Source organism: Anoplolepis gracilipes, chromosome 4 (genome assembly GCF_047496725.1).
Source record: "Anoplolepis gracilipes chromosome 4, ASM4749672v1, whole genome shotgun sequence".
Lineage (NCBI taxonomy): Eukaryota > Metazoa > Arthropoda > Insecta > Hymenoptera > Formicidae > Anoplolepis > Anoplolepis gracilipes.
This window is the reverse complement of record NC_132973.1, coordinates 1,941,184-1,963,134: the sequence shown is the minus strand read 5'-3', so window position 1 is coordinate 1,963,134 and position 21,951 is coordinate 1,941,184. Positions and strand designations below refer to the sequence as shown.

At 35.6% G+C, this 21,951-nt stretch overlaps 5 protein-coding genes across 11 annotated transcripts; 2 read left to right on the top strand and 3 right to left on the bottom strand.

Moving 5' to 3' along the window:
• The first annotated feature begins 28 nt into the window (after positions 1-28).
• Positions 29-5,126, top strand: LOC140664657 (uncharacterized). Of its 5 annotated transcripts, none has more exons than XM_072889970.1 (8): positions 29-184; positions 1,160-1,234; positions 1,297-1,509; positions 1,683-1,844; positions 1,914-2,063; positions 2,131-2,230; positions 2,329-2,553; positions 2,635-5,126. In XM_072889970.1, exons 2-8 carry the CDS (start codon positions 1,160-1,162, stop codon positions 3,897-3,899), a joined length of 2,190 nt encoding a protein of 729 aa, XP_072746071.1. In that variant the 5' UTR covers positions 29-184; the 3' UTR covers positions 3,900-5,126. The 5 variants fall into 5 exon arrangements, with proteins under 5 accessions (XP_072746071.1, XP_072746073.1, XP_072746072.1 ...); XM_072889972.1 differs by lacking the exon at positions 29-184 and adding an exon at positions 292-560; XM_072889971.1 differs by lacking the exon at positions 29-184 and adding an exon at positions 292-570.
• On the bottom strand, positions 4,642-10,820 carry Vgat (vesicular GABA transporter). 3 transcript variants are annotated; one of them, XM_072889975.1, is made up of 4 exons: positions 10,261-10,820; positions 9,597-10,179; positions 9,379-9,511; positions 4,642-9,072 (listed from the first exon to the last, which is right to left on the bottom strand). In XM_072889975.1, exons 2-4 carry the CDS (start codon positions 9,893-9,895, stop codon positions 7,888-7,890), a joined length of 1,617 nt encoding a protein of 538 aa, XP_072746076.1. In that variant the 5' UTR covers positions 9,896-10,179; positions 10,261-10,820; the 3' UTR covers positions 4,642-7,887. The 3 variants fall into 3 exon arrangements, with proteins under 3 accessions (XP_072746076.1, XP_072746075.1, XP_072746074.1); XM_072889974.1 differs by having other exon boundaries at positions 9,597-9,912; positions 10,261-10,819; XM_072889973.1 differs by having other exon boundaries at positions 9,597-10,820.
• A 520-nt stretch (positions 10,821-11,340) lies between these two features.
• Usp20-33 (Ubiquitin specific protease 20/33) lies at positions 11,341-17,412 on the bottom strand. The gene is made up of 4 exons (XM_072890519.1): positions 16,630-17,412; positions 14,532-16,298; positions 14,176-14,447; positions 11,341-14,037 (listed from the first exon to the last, which is right to left on the bottom strand). Exons 1-4 carry the CDS (start codon positions 17,049-17,051, stop codon positions 13,733-13,735), a joined length of 2,766 nt encoding a protein of 921 aa, XP_072746620.1. The 5' UTR covers positions 17,052-17,412; the 3' UTR covers positions 11,341-13,732.
• A 1,210-nt stretch (positions 17,413-18,622) lies between these two features.
• Eif2alpha (eukaryotic translation initiation factor 2 subunit alpha) lies at positions 18,623-20,486 on the top strand. Its single transcript, XM_072890531.1, has 6 exons — positions 18,623-18,790; positions 19,062-19,304; positions 19,381-19,612; positions 19,693-19,925; positions 20,014-20,129; positions 20,209-20,486. Exons 2-6 carry the CDS (start codon positions 19,067-19,069, stop codon positions 20,434-20,436), a joined length of 1,047 nt encoding a protein of 348 aa, XP_072746632.1. The 5' UTR covers positions 18,623-18,790; positions 19,062-19,066; the 3' UTR covers positions 20,437-20,486.
• Positions 20,487-20,841: 355 nt separating this feature from the next.
• On the bottom strand, positions 20,842-21,820 carry Rps20 (ribosomal protein S20). Its single transcript, XM_072890533.1, has 3 exons — positions 21,663-21,820; positions 21,296-21,401; positions 20,842-21,150 (listed from the first exon to the last, which is right to left on the bottom strand). Exons 1-3 carry the CDS (start codon positions 21,663-21,665, stop codon positions 20,894-20,896), a joined length of 366 nt encoding a protein of 121 aa, XP_072746634.1. The 5' UTR covers positions 21,666-21,820; the 3' UTR covers positions 20,842-20,893.
• Positions 21,821-21,951: the final 131 nt, after the last annotated feature.

The following is a 21,951-nucleotide window of genomic DNA, read 5'->3' as shown; positions in this document are numbered from 1 at the left end:
ACTTTGCACACCGGTCGGTAAGGTTACGTGCAGCGCATACGGCGCACGCAGAAGTGACAGATGCGCCGAGCTGTGAACTTGTTCGCATTTCCCGTGTCTGACATAACCGTCCCGTGTGATGTTCTGAATCCTTCCAGCCAGCCTCACCACTCGGTCCAGCATATTTCTACAGCATCCGACTATCGTAAGTTATTATTTATATATCAACCGTGTTATTAATCCTGTTATTAATCGTATCCTAACCTAACTCAAAACGCAATTGCAACAGAAGGGCCCGTTCGGAGAGACGCTATTAGCGTTAACAGCGTCGTTCTATCTTTGTTCAACTTTTAATGAGTAACAAAGATAGAATGACACTGTTAGCGCTAATAGTGTTTCCCCGAACGCACCCATAGTCGCGAATTAAATCTCGCCAAATGTATATTTATGACCGTTACGATGTTCCTTACGTCATATTAGCTGTGTATCGGTACATACGTCAATTGGCTTGAAAATTTGGAGCAGTAAAAATTTATTCTAACGATATCGCTGCGCGCGTACACGAAATGCGTACATTATAGGTGAAAACAGGTCTCGACGAAATCTTATCGCTAACGAAATAATACATATGCGCGATGTTAATCGGATTGGAAAATTTTCCGTCGCACTCGCATATGATGTCGTAAGTCAGTATGCGACGAATTTATGCGCATCGCTGATTCATTCGCGACGAAAATAATGATCCGTTTGATTTTTTGCGTTATATAGTCTCGATCGTGTTGGGAAAGATCTGGTTGAAGTCTGCGTTTTTTTTTTTTATAATCCATACAGTGTATTTAAACTAAATAGTGCGGATGAATCGAGCAACTCTTGTACGTGCTAAGCCACGACACACATAGTTATTTAGAGGACGAAGAATTCGGAAGTGACATTCCTTTCGCGGCTTGCAGGGACGTGACAAGAATGCCTATCGAACAAGAGCATTCATGCGAGCAGAATGTTTGATTTAATCGTTCATTAGATGATTTGAAATATTATCATATTTAAATATCTATTTTTTTCGATGTTTTATGATGTATGTTTGATTAGAATATTTAATGAGAAACAGAGCTAATTTGACGCTTATAATTTATTGTTATATATTGTTTATACATTTATAATCGGCTAATCTGCATTGCAGATGGCAGCCAGTGCGCTTGAAGAGAAAATCAACAAAATAAGACAACAGAATGAAGAAATTAGAAGGAGACATGAGGTATAAATAGAGTGACTAATTAATTAACTGTTCTATAAGAAATAACAAATTTTGTTGCATAGGAAGTGGAAGAAGATAAAAAAAATGCAGCCAAACTAAATGCATTAGTGCAAATGGTACCATCTACAGACTGGCCTGAGAGGAAAGAGCCACCAGAATTTTCTAATCCACCTAGAACAAATAATAAATCGAAACCTGCTAAAGAACATCAAGAACATCCTCAGCAATATCATTCTGCAAGTGGTGAAGGGAGGAAGGGTCATACTTTTGCTCAGGTATGTGTATGAAACAAAAAATGTTATATTAATTTTTAGAATATATAGTAACAAATCAATTTAAATTTTTTTTATAATTTGAAAAGAGAGAATAGACTTTGAGAAAGAGAATAGATTTTTTAAATCTTTAAATTGTCAATAATTGTTAAATTTATATTAATGCTTTCTCCTAGGGACAAGGGCCTCCACCTGATCCTAAATATAATTTCCTTGCTGATGCTGAAAGAGAAGAAGGCAATTTGGAAAGTACAAAGGACAATATGCCAAACAAAGGGCAGAAACATTCAAAAGGCACATTTAGGAGAAAACCTGCAGGAAAGGATGGAGTGCAAAAAGTATGTAACATCTATAGATAATTGTAATTAGAGAGAATTATTTTTTTTAATTTTACTCTTTTTGAACAGGATTATAGAATGAACAGAAGTTATCGCAGAGATGAGTATCAGCCAGAATATGAGGCTTGGAGAGCAGAGAGAAATCGTATAGATGAGGATCGCATTAGCAGACAAAGGACAGCTGAGGGTAATTGGCGTAGAGAATGGGATAATGACAAGGTAAGAGTTGCATTATATTAAAAAATTAATTTAATCGTGCAGAAATGAGAGATTGTACTTATTGCAGGCACATATTGTAAATGAGGTGACAAGATCAGAGGGGACTAAATTAGGGGATTATGTAAAGAAGGATTATAAAGATTTTGATAGAAGACATCATGTTAACGGTGAGAATCAATGGGCGCTTATATAAATAGCAATACACACACACACACAGTTTCAAATTATATTCTCGTTATTTCAAACATATAATTCTCCTTTGCAGGAAATGATTATGTAAGCCATAATCGTAGTGGTTATCGTTCCTATCGAGGAAATTCGAGACACTTTCATAATAATTATGAAAATCGTTCCAATAACACGCATCATCAGGAAGCACATGTTAAAAATCCTTTATCGTCCAATTCCGAGGAAAGAACTGTTGTTGCTACCGACAAAAGCTTAAAAGTCACATTGAATCAAGGGAAAGGTCCACTAATGAGTGTTAAAGGTGTTGTATATATTTCCAGTGATGTTTCTTCTTTTAAATATAAAAAGTATTTAGAAACTGTTCAATATTACTATTTTTCAGTAAACTCGCCAAGTATTGCTGGAACAGGTAGAGTAGGACCACGACAGAGGAGTCGCATAACATATAGCAGTCACTCGGACATTGAAGTGGTTTCTCCCGATGCCGAACCCTTTTCACATCCAAAATCCTATGAAGATAAGACCAAAGGTATTTATCACGATAATCAGCAACAATTCTCTAATTCGCGAAAATCACAGCCTCCGAAAAAGAAGGACTTTACCAATAAATCTCCTTACTTTCGTAAAAAAGAGATCAGGAGAGAAGACGCTAATGAAAGTCCTCAGAAACATCATGAAATGGAATCATTTCAAAAAACACATAAAGAATCAGAGAAATCAGATCAATTCAAACTTCAAAAACCTGAGGAGATTGTAATGCCATTACAAAATGATAAAGTTATGAATGAAAAAGAAAACAATGTAATTTCTTCCAATGAATTTGATGCAAATATAGAAGGAAAAATAGAGGATAATCAAAATGACAGTTTAAATTCACATGTAGATGAAAAAAGCAAAGCTTTTGCAAACGAAGAAGAAAAGTTTATTTTACAAGATTCAGATCTGCCTGTGTCTAAAGATGAAATTGAAACATGTAAAATAACAGAAGTGGAAAACAAATTGGATGAGTCTCAAATTGTTGAAACAGCTACAATGTCCGAGTGTGAAAATGAAATTATCGAAACAGATTTAACTGCATCATTAGTGAAAGACATAAATGATAATGATGAAGATAAGACTAAATCTGTGGAAAATCTGTCATGTGCTGCCAATGATGATATCGATGAAACTGTAATGGAAAATAAAGAGCATAATTCACCAATGGAGCAAATTGAAGAAGTCTTAAGTGATAACTGTGATAGTAAGCAAACTAAAGATATAAATGAACAAGAAAATGATTTTAAGCTCAATGTAGAAAGTTCTGCAGAAGAGAAAGTGGAGACAGACAATGCAATACAAATAATATCTTCAACTGATGTATCTTCTATAATGGAACAAAATAATAAGATGGATAGCAATGATAAAAGCTTAAAAGAAAAAGAAATTGCGACTGTAGAAGATAAAGTTATTGTCATAGATGACAAGATTAATATTAGCAATAAACAAGATGTAATAAAATGTACTAATGAAATTCAAGAATACAAAAAGGAGAATAAAAGTGATGCAGAAAATAATGTAGTAATTGATAAGGTAGAATCTCGAGAGGACGATTTACGAGTAGAAGAAAAGGCAGCTTTAAACAAAGTGGTTGAAACTTGTGAAGAATAATATAAAAAAGAGGTGCAAAAATAAAATGTATAAAAAATGTTACAGATATAAGTTACCGATAACATGTGAGAGGGGACGAAGCTTTTATAAATATCTGTTGAAATGCGCGTATATATATTTCTCAAAAGTCGAAATGGCAATACACACGAGTTGAGAATTATAGAATTGTTCAAATATAGTTTGCAACAAATTTTTATTTTTGGAACAAGCATTCAGGAGTGAATGATTGTAATTCCACCGAGTGATGATACATTGTAATTTATTTGAGAATTTTATACTCTGTTATATTATTTGTTTAATTTTATCTTTGATTTTTCTTTCGAGATTACTGCTAGAGTTTAATAATATATGACACTATATATATATATATATATATATATATATATATGAACAATTTTACGTTAATAGAAACATAGCACTTTTGTAATGATAGAAGAAGTATAACGAAATAGTTACTATATGCGACATCTCCAAATTTTTATATTGTACACGAAAGAAAATTTATTCTTTCCCTGTTCATGTGACAATCAAAGAATATTTTTATAATTGGCATAAGAGCAATAAAAAAAAACAGGATGTTTTAGAATAATGAAAGCTGTGAGATTAACAAACATTCTAACTAGACATAACAGTCAATAATTATATATGATAATTGAGCAAAAACTTTTATCGATTGACGTGTTATTTATGTTTATAATTTATAGATATTTATTTATATATACATACTTCTCTCATTACCCAATATTATTTATGTTTTTGTTTCTCTCTTATTGCTTTTATGATTCGTTGATTTTTACATGATTTTTGGAGGCTCACATGCGACTGAAATCGTTTAATTGATTAAGTTAAATTTCATCAAAAGAGTAAAATCATATAAAATATACGCACACACATTTGATTATTAATTTTTTATATTTTATATATATATATATCGTACTAGAAATATTAGATCTACAAACTAGTAACCGAGGCTCGTCGATAATGCGTAGGTAAGAGTTCCCCTGAAAGAGAAAGCTTTCTCTCAAGAGCATTTCTCTCTAAGCTACTGTCAGATATTATTTTTTTTGCTTTTGTAATTGTTAGGAAAGGTGGTGTTGCCATATATTCAATACTATAAAGTTTTAAGCCTCCATAATTTTGTTACTTTCAGCCATAGAGTTTTTGCATTTTTAATGTTTATTCTAACGTGAAAAAAAATTATAATAAAAACATTGTTAATAAATCTAATTGTTTATCAAGGTATCTATCCAACGAGACATCCCTTTTCCTTTAGATACAAGCGAGTATAAATAAGAAAAATTTAAAATAAAATCATAGAAGAAATTTAATTTACTATTAAATAACATTTCCATTTTTGTAATTAAGTCTTCAAAAAAAAAAAGATGTAAAATGATATTATACTGGGCAAAGTGCAAGTGAAGTATACGTTCGTAAAATTTTGTCAATATATTATCATTCCTCGTATTCACATCGGATAATGTATTTTCATATTTCTCATAATAGACCGCTTTACATTGTTTTATAACGTTTATATGTATATTCTGCCTACACAACACCGATGAGGTTTTTGCCCTTCTCGAAACGCCATGAAATACGGATATTTCTGCAGAAGCGCTTTAGAAGCCTATATTTGTCCGCATTAAAACATTAGCTCGCGGAATATCTCTTTGTGGTTCGCTTTCATAATTCAGAAATAGATCAACTATTTCTATCTTTAAATCTCTACAACAAATTTTTATGTTGCGACATTTGTTCTATTTTTTTTTCTTCTTTCAGGTTGATAATGAGATATGTGAAAAAAATTGAAAGTTTTATAAGACAATAAATATTAGACCTCTAACTTGCGACCACCAAGAGAAGATTCCAATACGATCCTCATTCAACCGCCTTTGATAATTATTGTCGATATAAAGAAGTAGGATGATCCCTCATTAACGATCTAAATCTGATTTCGTGAACAGCGTGATTTTACTTACATTATGTGTCATTGATATATTCATTGATATGAAACATCAATTATGCATGACCGTAGCCTTACGAGGTAACGCTTAACATCTACTGCTCTCAACATAACGCTTAATATCATTCGACAAAGATCCTCCTCGCTCAGTAAATAGTAATACATCATTATCGTTATTGTATAATATATATATTATATTATTTTCATTAATATTGTCGTTCTGGAAGACATTACTGGAAGACTCGTTTCACAATTATTAACACGCTTTAGTTAATCTGCAAATTTTCCGTGTCTGCAGAACACTCGCAGATGTGTGCCTCTCTTCGAGAAAGGAAAAAAAAAAATTGGAAATGAAAAATTTAAAGTAAAGAATACTCGATTTAAATGGAGTCAACAATTTAAAGATCTATAAAATCAAAAGTCCAGACCGCTAAAAAATTTCAAGAGAACTCGATATAAAAAAAAATCCCTAAGTAAATAATTTTTTAAAAATAATTTTTTTGATAATTTCGGGAAAATTTATAATATATATATATGAAACTCTAATTATATATTTTTATAGAATAAATTTTGCAGAATTTTTAGATTCATCTGCTCTTCCTGAAGCAGCATTCTGCAGCTGCACGGAACAACTACGTTGTTCTATACTCATTCCTTAAACTAATGTGTGATCTATAACGATCTCTTGGAAGACCTTGGATTATACAACTAATTGTACTCGGTTGTACATAATTGTCCGCGCATCGTTTGCGCGACGAAGGGACGACTCGGGCTATTTCTATCTCAAAAATTATTCGGCAGATTCGTCTATCGTAATCGCTATAATAATTATCGTGCGCGAAGTTGCGATCAAGATTGATGGATCGCGGCCGCGTCCTGTCCCGCCGTCGTGATTCGACGCGTCGCGTAAAAATTATATACGGTTATACATCTCCGCAGAGAGTGGTACATATAATTATAAAATCCAGAAAACTGTAACAGTAGTCAACTAGTAAATAGTTAGGCTGCGCTCTGTTTGCTGCTGCATCGTGGAAGACATCGTGAGATATTGTCATTGACATTTAATAATGACGCCCTAAATCTCTCTCTTTCTCGTTTTTATCTACAGGCTCCCGAATGTAAAACAAATCGGGGATTGGAAGACGGATAAATCCCTCACTCGCGTTACAGATATGTTACAATCCTGATAGAATTGTGAAATATACAATAGAACTTCAAATTACGCCACCAGCGAGCCGATAATTTTCTTCTTTTGAAAAAGAATATTGCAATTACATACTAATAGAAAATAGTATGTTTTTTTGTCTAATTTTAATTTTTTACGTTTCTAAAAATAGATCACAACAGATCGCTATTAGAGTAGAGAAAACAATTTTGGATATGTTGTCGTTGGTTATTTAAATGTAAATTTGTTACGCAGAAAACGCATGTCATTACAAGCGCAGTTGATATTTTTATGTGAATGGAAGACGGTGCTTTCTTTAATCGATTAAAATTATCTCAAACATTCAAAAAATTTTCCTAACACTAAGAGAAATCAAAGACAATCAACACAACATTAAAACGATAAAAACGTCAAAATACCAAATAACAAGAAATACAGACGCAAATTTCTCATGTTAATTAATCGCTTTCGAGCATGTAAAATATTTGATTCTCACTGATGCATCTTAAAGTTGGAAAACACACATCTCTTTTAAAAAATTTCACTCGCATAATGTGCGTATCTTTCTAATAATATTTTCTAAAACAACTTCTCTGTCAGATCAGAATATTGTTTAGAGAGAGAGAAATTTCTAATTTTTATTAGAAAATATATTTTCCTGCGTAACTTTCTGCCTATGAATTATCATTTCAGATCTTTATATAATCGATTCATCTCTTTATATAGTCTCCCGTATGCATCAGCAATTATTGCATGAATATCGAGGATATATTAGAATCGAATATTTCAACAGCTCGAGAACGTAATATCATTCCGATACAAGACAACAACAACACAAAATGACCTAACTGTCGCAAGATTGCTCAGAAGGGTAAGCCGATCTCGAAGGCGTTGATCAGCGCAGAACCAGAGTCGTAAACGCCAATCACGCCAAAGAGAATACCGAGGAAGATGACGAAGCAATCGTACGCGACGGCGCTCCATTCCATCGAGTTTCTCTTCAGCTTGAGATGAAAATAACAAGGCCAGATGAACGAGAGCATGGTGCCGGTGAAAGAACCGATGAAACCCATCAGTATGCTGAAGTGCGGTATGAAAATCGCCATAAGAATGGTGAACACGATCACGCCGACTCGCCAAGCCAGACCCCAGACTTTGAGCTCGCGATCCACCGTCCAGATGGTCGGGAAGATCGTTTTCGGTCGACCGCGGAAGAAGGCGCGTTCTAGGAGCTCGCAGGCCGCGTAATACGGCAACGGGTACGAGAGTACTGCTTTGATGACCAGGCATAGATTCACCAAACCTTTGAAACCGGCCGAGTGCAGGTTATTGGTGATCACCTGTTGCGTGTCATTTTGGAAAGTCAGGAAGCAGATCCAACCGAAGAGCGATTTAAACGCGGCCGCGGCGATGTGACTCCAGTTAAGCATCCAGTCGAACTGGGAGCGATCGATGAGATTGCCCTCGAGAGTCGGTAGGAAGATCTGCGACGTGTAACTGAAGACTATCACGCCGAGCGAGATCGGAAAATTCTCCATGTCGATTGTCCACTTCACCTTCGACCAGCCCCAGTCACCGATCTCCAGGATGCAGTAACCGATGATGATCGCATTGATGAAGAGGTGAGACATCGTGCACCAGAAGCTCAGCATGGAGACGTGCTGCAGCGACTTGAGGAAACCGAGCGGCAGGAGAAATATACCTATCAGCATCATCCAACTGCGGGTGTCGATCGCTCCCTCGGGAAACGAGCCGATCATCAGGTCGCCGCAGACAACCACGTACAGAATGCAGGTCATCAACAGCTCGATGATCTGCGCGATGTTGACGGCGCGTGCGCCCCACCTTGGCCCGAAACACTCCTTGGCGATGGCTACGTACGAATCTCGTACGCGTACACGCTGACCCGTAACCGAATCAAGCTCGTACAGGCACTCGACCAGGATCTTGCCGGTGTAGCAGCAGATGTGTGCGATGCCGACCATCGCGGCGATCGCCCAATAACCCCCGCGTAGAACGGCGAATGGCAGAGAGACAATGAACATTCCCTAGACAAAAATTTACTAATAAAACGGTGTGATTCACAGAAAACCGCATAATTACATAGTTTCTAATTATATATGCTTAATCATTAATAAATATTTTATATATAATGTCAATTAATTAACTAATTAATTACTAATTATTATGTGTATGTATGCTATACAAAATTATAACATAACGTTTATGATTTACCATACTTTTATTATAATAATAATAATTTTTTGTTTAGCTTTCTTTTGGATGGAAGATTGTATTTTAATTTGTATCGAATTATCGGATACACTATTTTTTTTTTTTTTTTACTGTAATACCTGAATAGCATTTGTAACGTTCCAAGCGGCTTGCCATTCATTGATCTTGACACCCGAGCCACCAAACTCTCCGCCACCCTCGTCGTACTCGCTAAATTCGCCGCTGCTCATACTTCCCGTTCTAACTTTATCCCTGCAATCGGAGCGAAATGTTAGATCCGAATTAGGAACCTGAAATCCGTAGTTTCGGAAGGTCGGAAGCAATGCATTCCCTTTACCCGTTTCTTTGGTAGCTGAAGGAATCCTCGGCGATCGCCACGTTGTTCTGATCCCGGTACGCCTGATCTCCGTTATTCATGGTCATCATCTCGGTGTTATCGCGGCCCTCGTCGAAGGACTTGAACTGGCCCTGACCGTCGCTGCCTTGAGGATGTCCTTGGCCCATGCCGCCGCCGCCGCCGCCGCGGATCAGCTCCATACACGGGCTGTTCTCCGGCCATTTGGCCTTCAAGGTCTCCCAGGCGACGCTGACCGTTGCTCCGAAGGAGGGTATATAAAATCCACGGAAATTCGCCATTTCTCTATCTGTTGCTTCTACGGCGAGCACATTTACTTATAATCCCTTATACGTACGTAGATTTTTTTTTTTTCACACAAAAACGACTAGATACTGTACAATGATCGAGGGAGTGAAGGACAAGTATATATCCTGGGGCAAGACATGATGAATTACACAAGACATTAATTATTCAGATTTAAATTATGCATCTTGGACATTTCTGAATAAGATGTGTAAATTATCAATGAATGAAGCAAAGATGTATTGGTGTTTGTGGTTGAATATCGAGCGGACTTCTCCATCTGTAGGAACAACGGTGTGTGAAACATCTTAGATCAAGTAACATACTAATGTGTTATCAATGAACAAAAAATCGTGCTTACCGAAAGAATTAGCGAATCCGATGTCCCCCTTGGACGTTCCTCCTGGGAGATCCTGCTTATCCGATTTTCCACGAGCCTCGCGCAGTTAAGGATAACGCGATAAAAATGATTAAACTAAAAACGACCCCGGACGAAAGCGAGGCTTCATGAAGAAGAAAGAGGAGGGAAGAAAAGGAGTGAAAATCGGAACGAGAGCGCACTGCCTAACTACTTGGGATTATAAAGCCGCATGATGACGACGATGTTGTATCATCTACGATCTACGCCGCGACTTGCGGGGCCAAAATCGCGGCAGCGAAGCCCACGATCCGCGGCATCGACTAGCAGCGGGGACACGGCGCCGTTTAAGGGAGATCGCGGGGGAATAATATGGCCAGCCACCCCCGAATGCGCAGGATTCGATCGATGGTCCACGAGAGAGGACGTATCGTCATCTCGCGAGTGCCTCTCCTAGTGTCGTATCCGCGCATCCATTTCTCCCGAACCCGGCATATGGGATAAGATATTCCTGTCTCTCTCTCTCTCTCTCTCGCAAACAATTAAATATAAGACAGATCAGATTGTCATCATTTGCAAAACAAAAATTATCTAAAAAAAAAATTATATATATATATATATATATATATATATATATATATATTTTTTTTTCAAACTCCAAAAAATATATACATATAAATTGAATATATTTATATTAATTTTTTTTTTAATCGAAAAATATTAAAGAGCTCTCGGAGTTTGATATAAAATCGATGGGACTTTGAGACTGATTTCGTTTAAAGATACAACTGTCGTGAAAGAAATGCTTTGATCATTTTATTCGTATCATTATTAATCACACACAATTAAACACACACAATCTTTTATATCAAATAGAAATAAATTAGATTTAAAAACTTTTGGTGTTCTTAATTAAATTTACGGAATGAGCTGGTAATATTGTGTGATATTGTAAAGGAGATGGAATCTTTGCAATATTGTAAACCTTAAAACTGAAATTTCTTATCGCTCTCCCTAATTAAATTTACAAGTCTGTGAATTGATATAAAGTGATAAATTTTTTACAACTATGTAAAAAAGAAATTGGGAGCCTTCATTTAAAGTTACGAACAAACACATTTCGTCCGGCAATGACATAGTCTCTATAAAATTCAATAAATAAAAACCAACTTATATATTTATTATTCATGTTATGGACATTTATGCTTTGGATAGCGGATTAGATAGAATTAGCCTCAACAATTTTTCACAATTGTTTGCGTCCTGCTGAAATTCAAATTGCACTGTTTTTTTTTTTTTTTTTACTTTTCCGCAATATACAATCATGATACTATGGAAATTAATATTCGCTATAAAGATATTAACGAGATAAGATCCACGAAAACACTACAAGACAAAATGGTGACATATATTTGATGATTCTCTCTTACGAGCATAGATCAATTAAATAATGCAATTAATAAGCAACAAAAGGCACGCTTCTTAAGTATATATAACAGAGAAATTTGATTTGACCGTAAAATTTTGTCATATTATTTGAATATTCGTCATTATGTAATCCTATATTTATTATTATTGCGTATCATTTATAATTTAATGCGTAAGCTTTTATTGCTAAATAATATAATGTTTTATAATCAAGATGTGACTAAATAATCAAATAATAACATTGGAGATTAAAGATGGAATTGGAAATGATTATTGGTATGATTTTACTATGACACATATACAAAAAACCGAAAGTGATGTTTATCATAAAAACATGATACAAATAAAACACGATTTAGCTCGATGTTATAATACCTATGCATATTGCAATCTCCAATTTTCTTTAAATATCGCTCGTCTTATAATTTCCTATTTTTTTACATAATATAGATGACAATCGTGCTTGATAAATACCTAAACATTATGTAAAAACATAGCTAGGATATATAAAAGTAAGATAAAATTTCTTTGTATAATACTTGAGAGAAGCGCGTTTTTTTCACATATATATATAATTTATATAATTAATATAATTAATATAATTATATATATATATATATAATTAATTATTATAATTAATTGCAATTCAAAGCTTTTATAGTTTAGAGCTTGTTTATAGCTCAATAGCTTTTCATACTTGTAGGAGATTGCGAAGGCAATTAATGAATTGCACTGTCGAGAGCTTCTCTTGCATTAGCTCTCCAAATGGTAGGAAAAAACTTATATGTACAGCAATAAATTTACTTGTATATAACAATAATTTCTTTTATCTGATCAAAAACAAAAAGAATGAAAATCATGGAATTTCTTTGCGTATCAGATTTTGTAACCAAGTTGCCACTCATCGATCGTACAATTAACGTCTTTCTGTTTAAATAAAATCGATTTGTCAGTCTTTTACATGTTTTTTTTTTTTTTTTTTTCTGTCGAGATGAAAGGCTACGACACCAACGAAGAAGGAACGATGTTATGTACATGACTTTGGAACAAAGAGATAGAGAGAGAGAAAACCATTTGTCTTTCCGTGCAGAAATAACATACACACGCATACTCCAATGTTACGGCGAATGTATAAACATCAAAAATGTGAGCCTCAACTGTACCGAAGTCGCACGGTGTTACAGCCTAGACTTTGGGCGAAAAATACGAGCTAAGATTTGTATTTAAATAATGTACGGTCTATATAGCAAATCTGTTTTTGTACTATAAACTACATTTCCCATCATACGCAATATTCCCATCAATAAAACTGTAGGATGAAATTCCACGTTACTGAACGACTGATACGGTGCACAATCGTGTCAAAGTAATATCGGACTTAAAACAACCAATGTCATTCTAATTTTTCACGATAATTTGAAAATAATAAAAGAATATGTCATAGATTCAAACATGAAAGCACATTCTTAAATAATCCTTTCCAATAATGAACTAAAAAAATCTTTAATTTTTTGTAACGAATAATATTAATATATCGCTCTATACTCTATACATATATATATACACACACACACACATATATATATATATATATATATATATATATATATATATATATATATGTACATATATGTTGATGAGAAAATTATTTTATTAAATATAACTATAACTGCGATTTTTTATAATAAAGATACTTTTCGAGTTTATTGCATATTTTGAAAGAGAGAATTTAATTTTACATAAATTTTGTACATAAATTACTACCCATATAAATATATCTGATTGTTATTTTCCATCTTCAAATCGCAAAATGACAGTGATTGTTTCATTTCCATGATACTAAAAACACATATACTATGCACCCAGTGCACGATATCTCGCCTATAAAAATTTAGCAAGAAAGTATCAAGCTATCATGAACGTAAAACGTGGAGTTTCGCAAAATTAGAATAATTTGATTTACTTACAGGCTAACTTAATAAAGAACCAATGGAAATGCTTGTCATAATGAACGGGCCATCGCGCAAAATTGCAATTCACTCGCGATTTATTCGCTCACGTCCTTCTGTGTCTGATGGGAGTCACTGCTCGAAAGTAGACTTTCAATCGCGCTGTCCTGTTGCGAAATCGTTTCCGAGCTCCTGGTTGTAGTAAGTTTGTTGGACTTAGCCTCTATGCGATTACACTTAAGATTTGGATCTATCAAATTTGGATTCGATACGGAATGTATAGAAGGGTTAGGCTGAACAGGCATCGGTCGTTGACATGAATGCAGCATCAATTCTGGTCCACCACCATATGTAGTCAAGAAAAATTGCCACAACTCCTCAGGAATTTGGCCGTAATCCGAGCCTGCAAGCAAAGATGAGTGACATTAAAGATGAGTGTAAAAATGACAAATATTCTATACATTCCTCTCTTTTCACAATCTTACGATATAAACTTAATTTAGTAACAAATAATCTCTCTCGAATATGAAAAGAAACTCACCAACTTTAAGACTATTTTGTCCATTTTTATTTACAACGATGGAATTATTATCAATTGGTCCTGGTGGCTGAGTCTCTTTGCCTCGAACGAAACTCTGCCATTGTCTCAACCAAGCCATAGCTAACGCATAGATAGCTGTATGATTGTCGGTAGTGTGATTCAACCGTTGGAACAGTTCCATCTCGTATTGCCTACGTTTCTGCAAGGATTCGTAAGTCTCTTCGCAGATTGGGCACTCGTACAGATGTGTACAGGCTGGGCCTCCTCCAAACCTATAAATAACGTAAACGAAAAAAAAAATATAATAGAAAAATAATTGTGTATATGTCGCACAGTCATGCATCAAGAGAACTTACGCATTATATAAGTATTCCCAAACTGCCTGTGGTATAGGCATGCTGAGCTTATCGACGAATTGTGCCCTAACGGGAATCACTCCCCCGTGAGGGCATAAGAAGTCGGAATTGTCGATCGGGCCAGGTTCGGAAAATGTATTGAAACGGTTGATCCACTGCCGGGACACGAAGAAGTTTAGATCAGACAACTCGCGAGACGATAGTTCCATGAGCTCCATGGTTTTATCACGCAGTTGCAACATCTCCGGCGACCACTTTTTGTAAAAGAGCACGTACGCTTCGCAATGCTTTACCGTCTCTGGTGACACTTCTGTCACGCATTGATCGTCGAATTCGTACCATTTGTTGGTGACTGGATTCAATGCATAACAGGTGTAATGGCCACCGCCGGCCGTACCATGATGACAAATGACTGATATTAAATTGTAGGTTGTGACTTTGGATACGCACTCCTTGTGAAGATATGGTCGCATATCGAGACCTTCGAGGGGAAATGACACGTAGTTGGCGATTTTTGAGCTGAACATTAATTCGTGACGGAATCTCTTCAAATGAACGCACAATATTTCAGGTAGCTCGAGGACTTTAGAAAATTTGATGCCGTTACGCAACTTATTGCATTTTTCACAGCTGTACATGTTGTCACCTTTGAGCTCGTCAGCGCTAAAAAATGCAGAGAGGCAGTCGTGCAGACTAACCACTGGTCCCCAGAACCACGAGCGCATCCATTGCAGGAACCATGATAACCATCCTGATTGATTGGTCACGTAGACAACGTCAGAGCACGGTCCAGCTTTTTGTGGCGTCAATGATCCCTGATGCAGCATGTCGATGTGATCTCTACTCGGAATGGGTAAGGACAAGTCTTGGAAAGTCTCCACCCGTGTGGAAATCCTATCGCACGTCAGACACTGCACGCTACTAAGGAGCTTACCATCGAATGTGTCACTGATGATGCTGCGTGTTTTCATTTGCTTCTTGGTGCGATGCTTTACCGGCGAGTTTTGCGGAGAACGTTGCGGCGGAGCAAACGTCGGCTCTATGTTTGATTTTTTCAGATTTCTGTTGGTGAATTTGTTACGCAGCTTCTCCGTCTGCGACACTCGAGAATACCGTCTCTTTGTACCGCGTTCACCCTCATCACTCAGCGAGCTCTGTTCACTTACACCCGAGTCACAAGTTTCGTATTCGGCATCAGATTGACTGGACGCATTCCCGTCCATTTCAGTTTCGACTTCGTCTTCATCCTCCGACGAATGATCGCCTAGCCCTTTAAGTCGCAACTGAATATCTCTATCATCCTCGAGATGCTCTTTCAGTTCCTCGTGCAATTGATCCATAAAACATCTGAGAAATTCTTGAGTATCGTGTTGATGATACCCTCTGAACATGGGATGGACTGTTCTAATACCTGATAGAATACCATGTGGTACAACGTATCCTCTAGTCTTTTTGTTCCACATATCCCGAATGAGATTCAAATAGCTTAGGCTTAGTCCAGGTTTCCTGTCTTTCGACATATAATTGACTATATGACCACAATCCAAGAAGAATTGTGTCAAGGGAGATACATTAGATAAAGCTTGCAGTGCTGCATTCATGTAACACGTATTGCCAATATTCTGCAAGCCTACTAAACCTCTTGGCTTCCCAGAAAAATCCTTGCTTTCATCTGAATCTGTAGTATCGGGAGAATCTCCAGATCGTTCATTAAACGAATTTCCTTTTTCCGAATTAATTCTATTTACAGACCAATCTCCATAAAATCTGTGAAAGAAAAAAAAAGATATACATGATGTTTTAAAATTATAAATCCAAATTTAAGGGGATGCTGGATTACCGACCGAATTCTAACCTAACAAAACAATATATTTGCTTAATATATCGGTCGGTAGTTCAGCATCCCCTTAACTTTTTATCATATTTGTTTGAAAATAGTAACTACTCCAAGTGAATTACTATTAGCAATGTGAACAAAACATATTCTACAATCTATTCGTCATCTATCAGTTGTCGAACCATAAATATTAATTTAGACAACTGTTTATAGTAAATATAGTTTATGTAGTACATTATTTTAATGTTTATTTTTACTCACTTATCAAACATCAATCTATCTAAACCATCCAATTTGGATTCGACGCTACCACCAGAAGCATCCCCAGCATACTTGTTGCCCATTGTCTTAAACTCCACTTGCGTTGGAGACAGCGGGGGTGACGGCACGTGTTTGGCGATGGCTTCGGTCTTGCAGGCATAACACCAAATTCTGTTGGTAGACAGATTCATGTGAGCGCAGTGAGCCGGGTAATTTTGGTTGTGAATGGTACTGTGATCGAGATGGGTCTCGGCACAGCCGACCCAGCGGCAGTCAGGATACAGGCAGAGCCAGAGGTTGGGTCCCGAAACGTCGCAATCGCTGCACTTGACGAAACGTTCCTCCCGCGTCATCAACGCCTCAATGAAAGCGAGATCGCCGCGATTGGCCAGATGCGGACAGTTTCTCACGACTAACGGCATATTTGCCGAAATCGAATTCCAAAGTCTTCTCCCACCAGACGACGCGTCTCTCCAACGACGTGCACGATAATCGTCGATCTCACATACAGTCGGGATTATTGTCCTCACTACTCGTTGCTCGTAACAACATGTGTCATTGTCATCGTCCTCAGTGTTGCTGTCATTGCGCTATGTTGCCAATGTTGATCATCGTAAAACGTCACTGTACCTTTTTAACCTGACCGAGACATGTTGCGCGCGCCGTAATTAACCATCGCGAATGTCACACGAAAATGATTGTCATTGAAGGACAGGTGTGTATGTACAAACATGCATACATACATATCTGTGTAAACGACTGTTAAGGTTTATCCAGAGAAATTTCTGCGATCGCATGAAACGTAACAGTACACGTACGAAAGAATCAGCTAATCGCTTTACGTAGTGTTTGTAAATATTTCCAAACGTTTGATTGGCCAATTAGAGATTAACGATTTTTTGCCTTGTATTTTTGGAAAGCGTCTAACATCTGATGGGGTGAGTATCGATCGGACGTAATGCTTATTGGCCAGTTGAAAATAAGGTCCTTTGATTGGTTAAAGTGCTGGTTACCCTAGGAATCGGTCGATATACGTATATGTATGGTGTGTCCAATCGAACATGTGCGCAATCGGAACAATCCCCATCTGACGTGTGCGTGTAAATTAGACTTAAAATACCTTTCTTCCGATTGGTTAAATTTCAATCATCGATTTGTGGATAGCGAAAAATTATCGACAACGCAAAGATTTTCTTGCTGTAAATAAAAAAATCTTTGTACCGTTGGTAATAAAACAATGATTAAATGCAATAAAACGCTTATTTTGTTATTTCGAGGCCACATACACGGAAGATCTATACATTTTTTATAATAAAACAAAATATTCTCATGATTTAAGGGGATACCGATGTACCGACCGAGTTCTAACCTAACAAAACGATATATATTTACTTAATATAAAAGTTGCAATTTATATACATAAAATAAAATAGGTTCTCTCCTCTCAGAATTGCATGAAATTTTAAGAATATTTAGGAACTTTTAGAAATGAGCTTAAAAGCCTAGAAAAAAAGTATTTCTTGTGCAGCACAACATTTGTTTTAAAGGAATACTTTTTTTCTAGGCTTCTCAGCTCATTTCTAAAAGTTCCCAAATATTCTTCCATGCAAATCTGAGAGGAGAGAACCTATTTTATTTTATGTATATAAATTGTAACTTTTATATTAAGTAAATATATTGTTTTGTTAGGTTAGAACTCGGTCGGTACATCGGTATCCCCTTAAAAACTCATATAATTACATAAGTCAAAATGGTCGATAATGTCATCGTCCTGTAATTACCTCCGAGCCTGCTTGGCAGTCACAAAAATTTACCCAGGGTCGACGGTCTTTAATAGTATCTCATCAATGGCCCCGTACGCCCCGTATAAATACCATGGACTTAAATGTCTATGATAAACATCGCGATTTTGTCTAGATTTTGTGAGCAATACTGCCATCTATAAGAAATGAATTAAAATACTGCTTACGTTCAAGGCCATTCAAACTCGTTGCCAAAGATCAAAATGTCGACAGCTAGTGTCCGTAGTGAAACGTGGTATTGTGTCCTGTAGAGGACGAAATCCAATAAAAAGGAAAGCAGAAAGAGTCGATACTTGTTATATCCGTACGCTGATAAAAAAAGAAGAAAGATTTATTATTGCACGAATATATTCATTTAGGTAATGATTGGCCTGGTTTTGACACTTTTTATCAGCTTTCCAGAATGCTAACCTACAAAAATTAACCTATTAAATTAAAAAAAATTTTTTTTAAATAAATATTTCAATTTGAGACTTTTTCGTGTCTAACATTTTATTGTCATTACTTTCTTTATGTAGTATTTACTTAATATTATTTCACGCTTAATGTATTAAGTTATGTCTCTAAGAACCCTGAGATATCATTTCTGACATATTACATGTTGATGCTAGACTTCATATATTTTTTTAGCAAATATGGTGTTGTCGTGTCGATTTTATAAAGAAAAATATCCAGAAGTGGAAGATGTGGTAATGGTTAATGTGCGCAGCATAGCTGAGATGGGTGCGTATGTGCACCTATTGGAGTATAACAATATTGAGGGCATGATCCTGCTTTCTGAATTGTCTAGGAGACGTATTAGATCTATAAACAAACTTATTCGAGTAGGCAAAACCGAACCGGTTGTCGTTATTCGAGTGGATAAAGAAAAAGGTAACTACAATTTATTAAATTTTATTGATCTATGTGATTAAATGTTTAAAATATATAAGCAAATTTTTTTTAAAAGGTTATATTGATCTGAGTAAGCGTCGTGTATCTGCTGAGGATGTTGAAAAGTGTACAGAGCGATATGCTAAAGCTAAAGCTGTTAATTCAATTTTAAGACATGTAGCAGAATTGTTACATTATGACAATGATGATCAATTAGAAGAACTATATCAGAAGACAGCTTGGCATTTTGAAGAAAAATATAAGAAACAGAAAGCATCTGCTTATGATTTTTTTAAACAATCAGTATTGTAAGAAGAAATGAATTTCATATGATAAAGTAATTGTTTAAATGTATACATATATATTTATGAATATGAACAATTTTTAGGGATCCTTCAATTTTAGCAGAATGTGGCCTCGATGAACACACAAAAGAAGTATTGTTAAATAATATTAAACGGAAACTTACCTCGCAAGCAGTCAAAATTAGGGCAGATGTGGAAGTAGCGTGTTACGGTTATGAAGGTATTGATGCTGTAAAGACGGCATTGAAGGCTGGTTTAGCGCTCTCCACTGATGAACTCCCGATAAAAATCAATTTAATCGCTCCTCCCTTGTATGGTATGTTCTATATTGTGTTCTTTAAAGAAAAATGAATATGTATGTGTGTGTATTATAATATATTACCTTATTGGATGGTAACTTTCAGTTATGACGACATCGACACCAGAAAAACAAGATGGATTAAAAGCATTAGGTGATGCAATCGAAGTTATTCAGAGTAAAATAACGTCGCTCGGAGGTGTATTTAATGTCCAAATGGCAGTAAGTTTCCCGAATGAATACTTTTGTCTAATCCTAATATTTTTAAATATTACAAATAAAAATTTACTTTTTTTTTCAGCCAAAGGTTGTTACCGCGACGGATGAGGCCGAATTAGCACGACAAATGGAACGAGCGGAACTTGAAAATGCAGAAGTTGCTGGAGATGATGACGAGGAAGAGGTGGAAGGAATGGAGGGCGATTTCAGTGGCGGTGAAGGAACCGAACAGAACAGCAAAATTGAATATAATAATAAAGGCATGGAGCATAATGACAAAGGGGAGGACATTTCTGAGGAGGAAAATTGAATATATATACATAAATATTCAAATAATAAAGTACACATTTGATAAACTTACAGATATTCGCATGTTTTTTTTTTTTTTTACAGACTCTAATAAAGTGTTCTACTGCATAGTTGAACATATTAGCGCGGTTCTTCAAAATATGGAAATAAAAGGTGTACAAATTAATCTACTGTAATTTGTGCAAAAATGAAGTTTTCTACTGACTTGATATACAATAAATTATCTAAAGACAGTTGTTTTTAATTCTGATAAATTATTCAATATTATCCATTTAAAATTAATATATTTATAATATCTAAGAAAATAATTCTTTTTCTCTTTGCAAAAAAAAAAAAAAAAAAAAGACTTAATACGAAAACATTAAGCTTCTTTGCTTTTTATTAATATGTAAAATATGCGCTCTCATTCAATTTTTAAATATTTTTATTAAAACTTTGTATACAGTTTTAATTACTGTTTATTCATTAGCAATCGTCACTTCCACTTCTACACCAGGCTCAATTGAAATGCTTGTGATTTGTTTCACAATCTCTGATGGTGAATACAAATCAATAACTCTCTTGTGAATTCGCATCTGGAAGCGATCCCAAGTCTTTGAACCCTCACCGCAAGGTGTTTTACGAGTCGTTATTCTCAAAATCTTTGTAGGCATGCGAACAGGTCCTTTGACTTTCAACTTCTGTTTCTTGGCCCCATTGATTAATTCCGCACATACTAAAAAAGAAGAACAATATTACAGTTATTTACTGCATTAAACTTGTATTCAAAATTATGCACTGATATAATTTTTTTATTTGCTTCCAACATTTTAATGCCAGTTAACAAAATAAATAATTGCATATATCAAGATTATATTTACCTTTTTCGAGGGAACGAACATTACGCGATGTAAGCGTGATTCTAATTCGATGAATGGGAGTGACTTCCTGCCCTGGTTTCTCAGGATTATCTACCTTGGTTGTCGCCTAGAAAATAGAAATAAAAATCACTCAACGCGCTTTAATAGAAAATATGCACAATATATCAATAACAATCACTATATTTATTTTGCTTAAAAAAATCATGTGATATCGTTGTGATTATTTGAGAGCGTTCTTAGCTTTAATGAGATATACCCTTAACCTATATCTAATCAGTATTCGATGTGATTTCTAAAAGTTAAATATACCACTACTAGGGCAGATTTTATTCTCTAAATATTATTCAGTGTCACATTAATCACATACCATAATTGATTTCTTGCACTGGTCGAGATAACCAATTTATATCGAGCAAAACTGATCAGCGCTGAACCAGTACATTAACACGATTCACGTGTCGAACACAAGAGAAGTGCGACTTCCGGTTGGCTCCACTTTTAGGAGGCACTTTTCTGCACTCAAGTGTATTTCGTACACTCGACTTACGGACCTTCAAATTGTTTGATCGACTAATCAGGATGAAAATATCTATGTTGTTCTCTTCGTTCTGATTGGTCGATCAAATTATTCGAAGCATTTGTGACACCAATCAACC

Coding starts and splice junctions, on each gene's coding strand:
- Eif2alpha (XM_072890531.1), top strand. CDS start 19,067: ATGGTGTTGTCGTGTCGATTTTATAAAGAAAAATATCCAGAAGTGGAA. Junction 19,305..19,380: donor TCGAGTGGATAAAGAAAAAG/GTAACTACAATT, acceptor TTTTTTTAAAAG/GTTATATTGATCTGAGTAAG. Junction 19,926..20,013: donor AATCGCTCCTCCCTTGTATG/GTATGTTCTATA, acceptor GGTAACTTTCAG/TTATGACGACATCGACACCA.
- Vgat (XM_072889973.1), bottom strand. CDS start 9,895: ATGGCGAATTTCCGTGGATTTTATATACCCTCCTTCGGAGCAACGGTC. Junction 9,512..9,596: donor TTCAGCTACCAAAGAAACGG/GTAAAGGGAATG, acceptor CTCCGATTGCAG/GGATAAAGTTAGAACGGGAA. Junction 9,073..9,378: donor ACGTTACAAATGCTATTCAG/GTATTACAGTAA, acceptor ATTTTTGTCTAG/GGAATGTTCATTGTCTCTCT.
- Rps20 (XM_072890533.1), bottom strand. Junction 21,151..21,295: donor TGTTCGTTCCCTCGAAAAAG/GTAAATATAATC, acceptor CTTCTTTTTTAG/TATGTGCGGAATTAATCAAT.
- LOC140664657 (XM_072889967.1), top strand. CDS start 608: ATGCGCGATGTTAATCGGATTGGAAAATTTTCCGTCGCACTCGCATAT. Junction 1,510..1,682: donor AGGGTCATACTTTTGCTCAG/GTATGTGTATGA, acceptor GCTTTCTCCTAG/GGACAAGGGCCTCCACCTGA. Junction 2,064..2,130: donor GAGAATGGGATAATGACAAG/GTAAGAGTTGCA, acceptor TACTTATTGCAG/GCACATATTGTAAATGAGGT.
- Usp20-33 (XM_072890519.1), bottom strand. CDS start 17,051: ATGCCGTTAGTCGTGAGAAACTGTCCGCATCTGGCCAATCGCGGCGAT. Junction 16,299..16,629: donor GATAGATTGATGTTTGATAA/GTGAGTAAAAAT, acceptor TTTCTTTCACAG/ATTTTATGGAGATTGGTCTG. Junction 14,448..14,531: donor TGGGAATACTTATATAATGC/GTAAGTTCTCTT, acceptor CGTTATTTATAG/GTTTGGAGGAGGCCCAGCCT.